Source organism: Urocampus carinirostris, chromosome 20 (assembly GCF_059441175.1).
Source record: "Urocampus carinirostris isolate Australia breed hairy pipefish chromosome 20, RoL_Ucar_1.0, whole genome shotgun sequence".
In the NCBI taxonomy this organism is placed as follows: Eukaryota; Metazoa; Chordata; class Actinopteri; order Syngnathiformes; family Syngnathidae; genus Urocampus; species Urocampus carinirostris.
In genome coordinates this window covers 1,466,386-1,480,715 of record NC_142368.1, presented here as the reverse complement: position 1 = coordinate 1,480,715, position 14,330 = coordinate 1,466,386, and the positions used below count along the sequence as shown (strand labels likewise).

General features: G+C 45.4%; 2 protein-coding genes across 2 annotated transcripts; both read right to left on the bottom strand.

The window, feature by feature from the left end:
* Window positions 1-2,243: 2,243 nt before the first annotated feature.
* On the bottom strand, window positions 2,244-5,534 carry gja10b (gap junction protein alpha 10 b). The gene is made up of 2 exons (XM_088325571.1): window positions 4,109-5,534; window positions 2,244-2,906 (listed from the first exon to the last, which is right to left on the bottom strand). Exons 1-2 carry the CDS (start codon window positions 5,423-5,425, stop codon window positions 2,868-2,870), a joined length of 1,356 nt encoding a protein of 451 aa, XP_088181697.1. The 5' UTR covers window positions 5,426-5,534; the 3' UTR covers window positions 2,244-2,867.
* An 805-nt stretch (window positions 5,535-6,339) lies between these two features.
* On the bottom strand, window positions 6,340-14,330 carry casp8ap2 (caspase 8 associated protein 2). The gene is made up of 9 exons (XM_088325425.1): window positions 14,274-14,330; window positions 13,717-13,791; window positions 13,494-13,594; window positions 13,090-13,164; window positions 12,862-12,977; window positions 10,543-12,665; window positions 7,927-10,465; window positions 7,741-7,840; window positions 6,340-6,697 (listed from the first exon to the last, which is right to left on the bottom strand). The coding sequence occupies exons 1-9, from the start codon at window positions 14,308-14,310 to the stop codon at window positions 6,635-6,637; spliced, it is 5,229 nt and encodes a 1,742-aa protein (XP_088181551.1). The 5' UTR covers window positions 14,311-14,330; the 3' UTR covers window positions 6,340-6,634.

Genomic DNA, 14,330 nt, shown 5'->3' with positions numbered 1-14,330 from the left:
GCCAATTATGCGTAGCATTTTTTTTTTGTTTTTCCCCACTACTGTAACTCAGAATAAGCATCCTGACTGTAATTTTGCTACCGTTCACAGTCAGGTCATCAGCAATTTTGAAAACTAAATGTATGCACTTCAAAAGATGTCTTGTGACTTTTACATTTTTTGAATAAGAAACAGACTTTTCGGAGGATTCCCTCTTTAAGCACATATCGACAGGAATGACGATCAGGTTTCTGCAGACTTTGCTAATGAATCAAAGGTAAGCTCCAAAGAGCTATGTACTTTTCCTTACTCAGTTTGATATAGCTGAATTAAAGGAACAGTGTGTTGAATCTGTGCCATCAAGTGGAGAAGTGATGTACTGAAATATTTGAGCCACGCTAATCAAACTGGTAGACATTGCAAACCAAACTATTACTACGCCTGCTTATAGATTCCAAAAATTGACGTTGTTGGAAATGTTACATTGAACGATTAAGAAATCCCGTACACTGTCTCTTTGATGTGCATGTATTTTGCAAAAATTGCGTGTTTTCATTTGACGCACATGTGCCTGTATGTTTTGCGTCTTTGACGTGGCTACGTGACTTAAAGTAGTCCCACCTGGCAGCTCGATCAAATCTTCTAGATCCGATTGGCGTGACTCGGGGGTCTCCAACGTGGTGTCCGCGGGTCCCAAGGTGCCCCCTAAGGGCAGCTAGGATGCCCGCAGACCTTCTCACCAGTGCTTATTGTGATTTTGTCGTCAAATTATTTTTTATCGGACCCTCTACCGGTCCGTCGTGGTGAAGAGGGAGCTGAGCTGAAAGGCAAAGCTCTCGATCTACCGATCGATCTACGTTCCTACCCTCACCTATGGTCATGAACTTTGGGTTATGACCAAAAGAACACGATCCCGGATACAAGTGGCCCAAATGAGTTTCCTCCGTCGGGTGTTTGGGTTTTCCCTTAGAGATAAAGTGAGAAGCTCAGTAATCCGGGAGGGACTTTGTGTAGAGCCGCTGCTCCTCCGCATTGAGAAGAGCCAGTTGAGGTGTCTCAGGCATCTGATAAGGATGCCTCCTGGACGCCTCCCTCGTGGGGTGTTCCGGGCATGTCCCACCGGCAGGAAGCCCCGGGGGCGACCCAGGACACGCTGGAGAGACTATTTCTCTCGGCTGGCCTGGGTTATGACCGAAACAACACGATCCCGGATACAAGTGGCCGAAATGAGGTTCCTCCGTAGGGTGTCTGGGTTTTCCCTTAGAGATAAGGTGAGAAGCATTGAGAGGAGCCAGTTGAGGTGGCTTGGGCATCTGATAAGGATGCCTCCTGGACGCCTCCCTCGGGAGGTGTTCTGGGCATGTCCCACTGGCAGGAGGCCCCGGGGGCGACCCATGACACGCTGGAGAGACTATTTCTCTCGGCTGGCCTGGGTTATGACCGAAACAACACGATCCCGGATACAAGTGGCCGAAATGAGTTTCCTCCGTAGGGTGTCTGGTTTTCCCTTAGAGATAAGGTGAGAAGCATTGAGAGGAGCCAGTTGAGGTGGCTTGGGCATCTGATAAGGATGCCTCCTGGACGCCTCCCTCGGGAGGTGTCCCGGGCATGTCCCACCAGCAGGAGGCCCCACGGGCGACCCAGGACAAGCTGGAGAGACTAAGTCTCTCGGTTGGCTTGGGAACGCCTCGGGATCCTGTCGGATGAGCCGGAGGAGGTGGCTGGGGATAGGGACGTCTTGGCTTCCCTTTTAAGGCTGCTGCCCCCGCGACCCGACCCCGGATAAGCGGGAAAAATAACGGATGGCTTATTTATTTATTTTAGTGGTTGGCTGAGTCTAACCTTACTTCCAATAATAAACCTACTAAAAACAGAAGTTATATTAGAAATACATATCAAACTGTGTTCTATTTGCGCTAATTAGTAACAAAAAATAGCTCTCGGCTTGAAAATGGTTGGAGACCTCTGGGGTAACTCAACTTTTCTTCGGACGCTTACACTCAACTCACTGTGCCGACAAGGCGTCTTCTTGTGCTAGCTAACGAAAAAAATGACACGACCACCATGTCACCTGTGCCAGTTTTTTGCAACCTGATCTACCTGTGAAATAAGTCAGGCCTTTCCCAGGTCTTTGTCTTTTGATCCGGTTTTTACTCCCCTGATATGGACAGTTATTTACTAGGAAAGTTTTCATGAAATAATTTGGAATTGAACTGATTTTCATTTTTGTAGTTTTGTGTTTCTATTAAAAAAATAATGTCATGTGCTTCTTGTCAATAGAATATTGGAATGCTGTCACATTTGGAGAGTATTGTAAATAAATTGCAGAAAACTTGTCAGCTTTATTGTAATTGGCAGTGTATTGCAGCTTTTTGGGTTAAACTTCCTTTGGGGTATTTTCCCGGAATGAAATAAACATGCACAGCAATGTTGTAAATCCACATTTTGACACGTTTCCGTCATCAGGTTGTTTTCTGTGAAAGCCCGATGACATCATAACACTGCCCGAGTGTTGAGTTCTTTCTGAAACGGGTCAGTCCAATACCTCCTTATTCGGTTCTTGACGGCTGCCCAAGGCCCTGTATTGATGACCCTATTCCAACGAATCCTTCCAGCACCCTTTGAATCAAATTCATGATTCCGGCCATTTTCTTACTTTCCAATCTTGGTTTAAAAAAAGTGCAATCTAATGCTGTGGACTCGATGCGGTGTGTCCTTTTAGGGTCCAGTTGACGGGCGCCATCTTGTTGATTTCTAGTTGACATTGGTGTTGATGTTGAATGGATGCAAAACACATGAAAAGCTAATTCCTTCTCCCACTAAAATTGACATTAAATGCCAGTGGGAGGGCTCCGAGTCCTGTTCCACAAAGACTTGGATTTCCAAATTCACTTTTTCATGATTGAGGAGAGTTCCAGCAACATGGTCTGAAATAAGCAACAAAAACAGAAAAACATTAAAGCTATTAAACCTCTAGTTCACAGGTGTCAAAGAGGCGGCCCGCGGGCCAGATCAGGCCCGCTAAGGGATTGAATCCTGTCAGACAACACTCAAAGAAGCGCAAGAGGAAAACAAGCTGCAGGTTGGAATATGTCAACTTGATGTTGCCGAAGCCAGGTGCCTTGAACAGAGACACTGTACTTGTATTTATTTTTCTCTCTCTCTCTCTCTCTCTTCCACCCTTTTTTCTCCCACTCTCTCTCTCTCTTCCACCCCTTTTTCTCCCATTCTCTCTCTCTCTCTGTCCCTCTCTCTTCCACCCTTTTTCTCCCACTCTCTCTCTCTTCCACCCCTTTTCTCCCTCTCTCTCTCTCTTCCACCCCTTTTTTCCCTCTCTCTCTCTTCCACCCCTTTTCTCCCACTCTCTCTCTCTCTTCCACCCCTTTTCTCCCACTCTCTCTCTCTTCCACCCCTTTTCTCCCACTCTCTCTCTCTCTTCCACCCCTTTTTTCTCCCACTCTCTCTCTCTCTCTGTCCCTCTTTCTTCCACCCCTTTTCTCCCACTCTTTCTCTTCCACCCCTTTTCTCCCACTCTCTCTCTCTCTTCCACCCCTTTTCTCCCACTCTCTCTCTTCCACCCCTTTTCTCCCTCTCTCTCTCTCTCTCTCTTCCACCCCTTTTATCCCACTCTCTCTCTCTCTTCCACCCCTTTTCACCCATTTTCTCTCTCTCTCTCTCTCTCTCTCATGACTTTTTATCTTTTGTTTCTCACGCTCTCTCTTTTTCTTTATCCCTCTTTTTTCTTTTCTCTTGAATCTACTAGTCTGGCCCCCGACAGAATGTTTGTTTCATCGCGTGGCCCCTGAGTTGAAATGAGTTTGACACCCCTGCTCTAGTTCATCATGAATTCATAGTTTAAAAGCTTTATTGTGTTCTGGCAATCAGAGTCGAACTGCCTTTTTCAAATTTCGCCAGGCCGATTCTATTTCACGCCACTGTGGCTCACCAAGACTGCTTTTGTTTTTCTGATCCTAAATCCTGGGTATAAAAATTGTTTTATTTTTGCCAAAATGAAATTTGCTAGCTTGCTTTGTTCGGCGTTGGTGACACCTGCAGGTTTGACCCCGCCAACATCTGCGTTGTGAATATAAATTGGGTATGAGAATTTACAGTGTATAATGTTTCTCACCATGGACATTCTTCTCCCACTAGTTTGAGGCGGTGGAGTCAATGCCAGACTCTGTTCTTTGTCAAAGTCGGGTCCTTCGGCGCCTGTGGCGTTGATGGAATACAGACTGCTGTCCGATGGACTGTCTTGCCTCCCGTCGGACATTCCTCTGGACATGAAACTGCTTTTCCGGGCTGTGGGGAAGCGTTGATCGTCTGGAGATTCGCTGGTGTCACTCAGTTCCTTATAGGCGGCGGTGACGCCTTGTTCTCGCTGTCCATAGCCGCGGGCCACTGGGTTCTCCGTTTGGCCGGCCAATAAGGGCGGCTCGCCAGGGTTCAGAGGTGCGTCTGAGTCGTCACTGGTGGATGCCCCGAGGTCCGGATTGCGAGAGCCCTCGGCAGCCAGCAGATGCAGACCCTGGACTCCCAATCGGTGAGACTGCACAGAGAAAAGCTCTCCGTCTTGAGAAGTAGCGGGTAACAGGGAGCAGAGCGTTTGCGGAAGTTGCGTCAGTCTTTGCGGGGATGAACTTGGTAGGACGCAGACCTGTGGCACCACGGAGCTTTTCTTGGACCTACAGACGCTGTCGTTATCTCCGAATTTGTAACTGTACAAAGCCTGTTTGATTTTTTTCACGCCCAGGTGAAAGATCTCCAGAAGGTTGAGGAACAAAGAAACTCCAGATATTACCAGCATGAAGATCATGAAGATGTTTTTCTCGGTCGGTCGCGACACAAAACAGTCCACGCTGTTGGGGCAAGGCAAGCGCTCACATTTGAAGAGAGGCGACAGGCTCAGGCCGTGGAGAGCACATTGACCTACCATGAAAACCACTTCTAGGACAGACCTGGTCAGGATATGCCAAACGTACGTTCGCAGCAGGGAGCCACGGAGGGGAGCTTTCCTGACTTTTTTCTGTTCCTCCAGTTTCCTTAGCTCCCGCTCGATTCGCTTGTGATCGAGCGCCGGCTCCGTGGCCTCCAGTTCGGCTTTCAGGCAGGCTTTTCTCCGGTGCCGCTCCTTCTCCAGGCTTCTTAAACGGTACAAAGCGTGGCCCATGTACACCAGCGAGGGGCAGGACACAAAGATGATCTGAAGGACCCAGTAGCGGATGAGGGAGACGGGGAAGGCTTGGTCGTAGCAAACGTTCTTACAGCCCGGTTGCTCAGTGTTGCAAACAAATTCGCTCTGTTCGTCGTCCCAGACGTCCTCTGCCGCCACGCCCAGGACCAGCATACGGAAGACAAACAGGATGGTCAGCCAAATTTTGCCCACCATGGTAGAGTGGATGTGGACTTCCTCCAAAATGCTCCCTAACAAGTTCCAGTCCCCCATAACGCCTTACATTCTTAAGGTAACCGACAAATCCCGATGGAGATCGGTTTCCAAACGGAGACGCAAGTCCTGGCAAGTGGGTGCTCAGTCATTGCGGTTCTCTCGCAAATGGAAGCGAAATGTTTTGTCCAGTGCAGCTGTTGGGAACTAGGTCTCCGCTTTACCATTGATCCATCGGGGTGCGAGATGGCCTGAGGTCGGATTCACTCGGATACTTTAAACAGGTCACCAGACTGGAAAGAGGAACAACGGACCTGTCGATATTTACAGACCCTGCAACTTCAAATGGAAATTCTCATTTCCCCCAAATTACCTTTGTGAGTTTGTACAAAAGCGTAGGCGATCATTCGGTAATTTGTGCTCGTCACAAGACTTATTTTTAATCACATTTCCATCCATGATGTCATAACTTTTGACTTTTAACCTGATCATTAGTAGTTTTGGGGATTTTCCATTATATTCAATTGTTTTGATAGTCAGGGTTGGGTAGGGTTACTTTAACTTGATTACTTTCAATCACTTTTGGATTACTCCAATAGCAAATATGCTAATAAAAGACAAAAGAAACCAAATATGAATGAAATTACTAAATTTTGTGCAGGCTTGGGGAGTGACGGAATACATGGAACGGCAAAAATGATGTTGGCAAGCTGTTTGGATTTATTTTCATTTTGTTTGTCACATTTGATGTTCGTTTTGCCGGAGATCAAAGAGATCAAAGCCAGGAGAGAAAGCTTACCACGTGTTGTCAGTCATCATTTTATTCATATTTAGTTTTTGTCATTTATTAACATATTTGGTATTGGAGTAATCCAAAAGTCATTGAAAGTAATCCAGTTAAAGTAACCCTACCCAACCCTGTTGATAGCTTACTGTTTGCGCATACTTGTAACAATACATCAAATTGGTCAACAGGCACGAAAATAAATACAACTTTATTTCCATCTAAGAACTGTACAAATGTTTCAAAAACACTGATATAAGTCAAATATGTCAGCCCTGTATTGCGGTTCTCCCGTCCTTCCCAAAAAAAAAATCAAAATCTTATACTAGGTAAAAAAGACAAAAATCTTATAACAGATTCCTGAAGGATTGCACCGTTTTTTTCCCCATTTTGCGATATGTCAAAAGGGGCCGACAAAGCAGCCGTGGGTTTCTGAATGGCTAAAAAAAAAAGTCGTGGCAGGAAACAAAAAGCAGGTTGGGTGATCAGGCCTTGTCCTTGCCCTGCTTCTTGAAGAGTTTCATGAGCTGGTGAAATCTTTGAGCAATCTGTCAGACAAAAAAAACAAGAAAATCAGTTATTCGAAAAAAGTCATTATTGAGTGACAATTCTGCTTCCAATTACCGCATTTGCCGCACTATAAGGCGCACCGGATTATAAGGCGCTACAATGGGAACGTGGACAAAACAGTCAGATAGTTCAGTCCAACTCCTTACCCCCTTAACATTCCCAAAGCTTGCAAAGAAGCAAATACGTGTCACCAATCTCTCAAATGCGTCGTTCCACATATCATTCGGAAGGTTAAACTCTTGGGATTCAAGAAATGCCAAACATTTCTTAGTTTCTATTTTATTTTTTGCTGGCAACTGTGTGGACAGCAAAGTAAGAATTTCATTGTGCAGGGAAACGGGGTTCTTTACTGTGCATATGACAATAAACACTTTGAATCGAATTGAGTTTAAAAATGGACTCATCGCAGAAACATCAAGATGGTTCTAAAACAAGATACCGGGAAAATATAAAGCCGCATAGCTCACCTAAGTTCTCTTGCAGCCATCACGTTCAATAATGATACGTAACCATGGTCTTCTTACAACCGTGAGTGTAGTAAATCCAGAAGAGTCAAATATTTACAAATACAGAATAGTGAAAAATGTTTTCTCTATGCCGTAGTGCAACCCAACGTGCGATTCACGTTCATCTTTTTCAGCCAATCGCAGGCTTTGTTTCTCCCCTTTAGCCTATGCGAGCCTGTAAACGATAAAAAGGATCCGCCCCCTTTACCTCCGAATAACTTTAGCCAATAGTGACTGATTCGAATGATGATTGACACATTGGTTAGGAAATGAAACGCCGGTATAAAAATCCCAGCATACAACGCGGACTACTTTGCCTTCGGGGGAAAATCGAGTCGGCGGTTGCTTGCCTTAGTTGCGAGACTTCGCGACTTAATATTGATCCATATATAAGGCACACTGGATTATAAGGCGCATGGTCAGCTTTTGAAAAAAGTAAAGACTTTTAAGTGCGCCTTATAGTGCGGAAAATACGGTAATCCAAACGTCATCCAAAAAAGACAAATTAACCCGACCTGTTCTGAGGGTTTCTCCAGTTTGTCCGACAAGGCAGCGAAGGTTTTGCGTGAAGCCCCCTTTGTTTTTAGCTCGACCAGAATGGCTCGATCTTCATCTCTTGAATGTCAAAAACAAATGACGCATTTATAGCTTTATGTAAACATGATTTGTAAATTCCTGCCAGGGACGAAGCAGGTACTGACCTGGTCCACGCCATCACCATGGTTCCTTTTTTCTTGATGACGTTCCTGGCAGACAAACTATTTGGAGATGGTGGAACAGATGTAGGGTCCTTGTGACTTTTGGAGTCTTTCTTCTCATCCTGTGTGTCCTTCTTTGAGCGCTTGGCTTTAGACGACCTATGATGCTTTTTTCTTTTCTTACTCTTGCGGCCTCCCTTCATTTTTTCCTCGGGGATACTCGCCTCTGCTGCATTTTTGTCTGAGCATGACCCTGGATGTTCACAGCGCATGTCTGAAACGTTTGCCACCGGTTGGCAGGTGGGATTCGTCTCTGGGCTTTGGCAAAGGCCTGTAACGGTAGTTTTTGAAGGACACTCGCTTATCTGGGAATCAGAAAGAATGGTTTCTAAAGGATTAGGAATTGGTTTCTCTTCACGGGATGTGAGATTCTCATTTCCAACACTGTCAGAATGAGCGTTTCTGTCCTGGTCCGGAGAACGATGGTGACCTTCAATGATAGTTTCCTCAGAAGCTGTTGATTTCAAAACTGCCTTTGGAGAAATGGCGTGATCTGTTGAGGTAGTCAACTCACGGTCTGCTCGTGGAGGCACTTCATTTTTCGCAATATCGCTAGGCACATTGTGACTTATTAGAGTATCTTCAGAGATTTCAGAGAGACCTGACTTTGAAGGCATCACATTGCCAGTGTCACTTTCCAAACGTTTAACCTGGCCTTGTTGATCTGCCACATCCTCTTTCGGTGTTTGACTCTCATCCATCTGCAAGCTACTCTGGCGTATCTTCACAATGAAATGGTCGTTGGACTTCTCCATGACCAGGGCCTGCATGGGCCTTTCAGGCTTGAACACAAAAGTGTTGATGGCTGCTTGCGAGGCCGCGCTGTTGCTCGAGCCCAAGCTGGAGTTGTCGGTGTCGAGGGACAGGTGGATGTCTTGCTCGGTGGCGTCTTCTCCTTCAAGAAGCGCGTCCTCGCTGATGTGAGCGCTGATGACGCTGTCTGGGGTGGACAAAACAGGCGCGCCAGTGGGTTGGAGAAAGCTCAGGTGGCTGTCGGATTTCAGGGGCGACGGGATCGTGAGGGAAACCGCCAAATCTTCAGCTAGAATCGAGTAAGTCCTTTGCATTGTGGATTGAGTCTCAGACGGAAGCTCCAGCAGGCAGCTTTCATCAAATAAGGCCGGAGGCGCTCTGACCTGATCCTTGAAACGGGGTGAAATGCTTGCCCATGTAGCAAGGAGTTTATTGGGTGTGTCAAATTTGGTTGGGGAAAGAAATCTGGATGGAGATTCAGATTTATTTGGAGTGGTAATGCTGAGAATTCGTTCTCCGTTCTTCTTTGGAGTACCCAAAGACCAGGACGTGCTTTCTGTGCTAATTACACTGTTTTCAAGTAAGTCAGATCCTTGCAGGAGACACTTGAAGATTTCTCCCATTTGGGAATCTCTTACGAGTTTGAAAGTTAGGCTGCTAGCTTGCTGCTCGGTCAGTAGTTCAAAGTCACTTTTGTCTAACGTGGACGCGCTTTGGCAGGCTACCGAGGAAGCAGTTGGTTTCACCGGAAGACTGGAAAACTTTGCAGGAGAAAGACTGTTGCTTGGAAGATCCTTGCCGTCACTGAAGCTTTTTTCACTTCGCATCGGAGTGATTCTTATGTCTTTGCCTCTGCTACCGAGACCCGTTTTATGAGGAGCGACGAATGCTTTCATTTGCTTCAGGGAACATTCTGTACTTTTTAAATCTTCTTGAGGTTGTTTTTTCAAATCCGGCAATGCGAGGTCGGGTTCGGGCAGGGCTATTGCTGGTGTGCACAGGCTCCTGAGTGTCTCGTGGACATCCTTGAACAAGAAGTCCACTTGCTTGTCAACAAAGACCCACAACTTATGTTTGAGGTCCACAGCTTGCTGGTCAAAGATGCGCTTGACGATGCCATTGTCAGCGACTTTGTTGAACACGGACACAATCAGAGTTTTCAGCTTGGATTTTAGCTCCTTGGCTTGACAGCATATTTGACTAAATTGCGCTCCATCCACAAGTTCCACAAATGACTCCTTAAAATTCTCCATGACACCAAAGAAACTCTTCTTTGGAAAGGTTTTGTGCAGCTTCATGTATTTTTTACGGATTTCCGAGCGGACCGATTTAAACACCTTCATGACTTCCTCCACCGTTGAAAACGAAGCCGCGGCCGCTGGCGGGCACGCCGTTTTAAAACGGCTCTTGTTTGCGGGACTTTGTGAGGATCCGCTTTCCGTTGGAGTCTTTTCTTTCGATGCAGACGTTTGTTGCGATAGATTTTCTTTGTTTTTTCGTTTTTCTGCCACCTTAATCCTCTTGGAGGTCTCGCATGGCGATCGCGGCTCCTCGCTTCGACTTGAAACCGCGCCTTCCTCGGCCTCGCTGCCAGAATGTGATGAAGGCAGTTCGGACAATTCGTAATCCAAGTCCTGCTTGTCATCTCTCACAGGACAAATCGGGTATTTGTTCTTTTTGTTCAGAGCAATTTTCGGGGCGTTGTCATCATGAGCCGTCTTTGCAAAATCTGCACATGTGAACGAAAATACAACAGGTTAGAAAAGAGCATAGAAAGTGACACAACCAGATGACATGCAACATTACCTTTGTGCAGGCTTTTGACGTGGCCCGGCTTCCCATGAACAAAGTGCCGGCTCGTCTTGACCAGCTGGACTGGACTCCTCAAAGGGCTGATGGCATCCGGGATTCTCTTGAGGTGGCCCAGAGTCCGCATCATGGAGTCCTCATCATGAAGGAAGGACATCCAACTAGGAGCCTCCGCAAGACAGGTCGTTTTTTCTTCATTTTTGGCTGCAGCGGTCCTTTTCTTGGGGGTGGCAGTTAGATCGCAGTTTGTTTTATGGAGAGACATTTCTTCTGTGGTGCTGCTGACTTTGGACACGCCAACACAGTTTGGTGTGCTCGGGTCAGTTCTGCAGCCTGAAGCTCCACTGTTGTCCTGCGCCGAATGGCGAATTGCTTCAGGTGAAGGAAGCGACTCTTGAGGAATCAACTCCACACCTATTGTACTGGATACAGCATCCGTCTCCATCAAATCCTCCCGAGCACAAAGCGCATCCTTGCCTATGAGATGAGAAAAAGGAGGACTGGCTCCTGGTCCGGTCTTCTGACTTCCCGGATTAGTCTTGGGGAGGTCTTCCAGGAGAATTCCATCATTTGGTGTTAGTGAAGATTCCCCAAGTGGAGCTTTTTTGGAAATGTTTGAATCCGCTTTCTGTGGGAAAACACAACTGGGATTTTTCTTACTTTGACTGTTGATTTTTTGTAAAGGACCTACTTTGCGACCGTCGTCAGCAGTTTCATCTGGCCGCTGGTGCCGTTCTTTGTTTGTGTGCGGCCTGGATTTTTCCTTCGCCTCGTTTTCGCCATCCTTTTCCATGAGTGTATGAGGACCTAGTGGTTTTGATATGCGACTTTCATTTGAGTGTCTGGATGGAATTAGTTTTACGTGCGTGCTTTCACCATTATCAGTCGCCGAAACAACGTGACTTGTATTTTTTTCCTGGATTTTTTTGACCGGCAACTTCTCTTTATCAACGGGATGCTCAGGTGAGACTTTTGTTGAGCTCGCTTCGGTTGGCAAAGCATTTTCCAACCTCACCGTTTGTCCTTCTTGGCCGCTATTGTCGGCCGCTGGCTGTTTAATTGGCGAGAGAGTCAGATTGAGGGTTTCCATGAAAGACAGTTTTGTGTTTTGGCTCGTTTGCACCACAAGTTCCTTTGCTGATGCGACGTTACCGTCATGCCTTTCCTTAAGAACGCTTTGTTGGGTGTCTTCCAACAGACGTTTTTTAGGGAGTCCGATTCCTTCCGCCGCAGAACTTCTCGGATGCCGAACGTACCCATCTTTGTGTTCCCGGTGTCTGTCCCGCCGGTCATCTTTTAAAAGTCGATCCCGTCGCAGTTCTTTGGTGGAATCGGTCGAGTTTTCCGCTTGGCGGTTTGTAGAAGACGTTTTGCGGCCTTTTGAGTGCGAACGTTCCGTCTGCGAGGCGTGACGTTTATCGCCGGGGTTGCTTTTCGTATGATGTCGATTGTATTCCGCTGAAACGCCATGATGGGTTGAAAGTTGAGAATCTGAGTCCGTTATTTTGTGTCTCCTTTCTCGACTTCTTTCTCCGTGGCCACCCGAGGAACCCGGATGACTTTTTCTTAATGAAGGACTTTTGCTCCTGTCTGATCTGTGACGGTTGTCACCACTTTTGCCGTCTTTGCTTTTATATTTCCTGGAGTCATGCCTTCTCCCGGTGTCATCCTTCATTTGATGAGATATTTCTTTGTCAACAAAGTTACTTTCTCTCTTGGTAGCTGAGCTACTTCTGGACTTCTGGTCTGCGGTATCAAAAGGTTTCTCTCGGTTTCGGTTTTTGTGTTCATCTGAGCTGTGATGGCGAGTCGAACTCCTGGCAGAATTGCTATTAGATTGTCCACTTGGTTGATCGGCCACCAGACCGTGTCGACGTGGAGAACCTTTGGAACGAGGACAAGAAGAAGTTGTCTCGCTGACGGAGGCACTGGCCTTGTTGTGGGGGCTACGACTTTCTCTTCTGGGTTCTGGATGAAGTGCGTTGGGAAGATGACTAGTTCTTGACGACGGGAAGGAACTCGTCGATGTAGATTTCGGAGTCTCACTTGAGATGTCCTTTGAGGGGTTCGGATCATTAAGAATTTTCTCCCTTGGATGACGATGATTTCTTCCATCTGACCTGTTGACAAATATCTTGGTTAAATCCAGGTGACTTCATGTTTTCTTTAGGTCACTAATTTGAAAATTTCGGCCCCCGAAAATTCATTTCAATTGATTGCATGTTTGCTAAATGTCACAACGATCCGGCTACGCTGTATCAGATTGAATTTGCAGAGATTTGAGTCTTTTTATGATGTGTTTCGTGTGACACTCACGACTTTTGCAGCCTTTGAATCTCGCCATCCTTTCTCATAATCTCTTGTTTGGCTGTCCGTAAAAGTGCAGATATATTCTTTTTCAGGGACTTGTTCTCGGTGTCTAAGGCCGTGTTCTATTCAAACAAACAATAGCAGAACATTTTGATGATCGATTTGGTACAAGCTTTAACAGCAAGACAAATTTGACCCAAGTGGTTTCACGATAACAAACCAAAAATAACATACCTTTTTCTCCATCTGCTCCAGTCTTTGGTGTAACTCTTTGATTTGAAGTTGAGCTGCTTGAAATCGAGATTTCAACTGGAAACATAAGAAAAAGTCATTTGTGGCACATTTGCTGAGAAAAGAACATCACATGGTCTGATACATGGTCATGTTCTGGTGATAATAATTAATTAATAAGAAAATAATGGAATGTTTATTCAAAATTAAGCACTACAGTTGTTTTTATTCTGCTTGCTTGAAACGAAGAATGCTTCTAACGCCATGGTAGTTCTATTTTGATTATTGAAAACTTGCAAAAAAATGACCGTTTATAATGCTGTGAATTTAATTATCGAACGCTTGCGCACTGTCGTTCTCCATTTGACTACTGAACAATTGCAAACAAGATTGCAAAATTATCTCACCTCGGTAAAAGACGATTGTCTGTCCCGTTGTTCTTCTGTGACGAGCTCTTCATAAAGATCCATCGATTCTTTCAGATGTAGGGTATTTGAACACATCTTCTCTGTAGAAAAATACCAGACATACCATCATGTAATTCTGGACTTCCGTATAAGTATTTATACTATGATAATCCAATGAGATCAACTTTGAAATATCAAAGAGCAGACCAAAAGTCATTTTTACCTGAACTGCTGCAGCGAGAGGAATCCAGGCCCTCGTAGATATCCATGGAATCTTCACTAGCAACTTCAGGGGCTACTGCGGATGTTTACACAAAGAATCATTATCGCTCCGGCTGCAAGTGAGGATTTCTGGTCACTTGAATATGTGAAATTACTCTTGCTGTTAGACCAATGGAAACATCTCATATCAAGGCCGGAAATAAACAAGAAGCCACTACTATTTTTAATGCAAAATTTGTAATTTGCTCATTTTAGCTTTACTTCTATTTAACTTTAATTTGAAGGGGAAAAAAACAGACGAACAATAATATTTTTAAAGTTTAATGACACCCCTGTTTTTGTGTTCCCAGGGATTAACCTGTAGGGGAAAAAATGCTCCCCAAAGTTAACACTTTTTTTTAAATGCTCCTCAATAAAATCAATAACCTTGTATAATCTATTGTCATCTAAAGGTACAAACACATTGCTGACTGAATATAAATACTGTAAGATGCTGTGCTAGAATTGTCAGCATTGAGCAAGGCTTTCTTTCCAAGACATCCTGATTTAAATACATACCAGTAGTACAGAGAGCCACGTCACTGATACTAGTCATCTTTTCCGCTACCTGCGTCA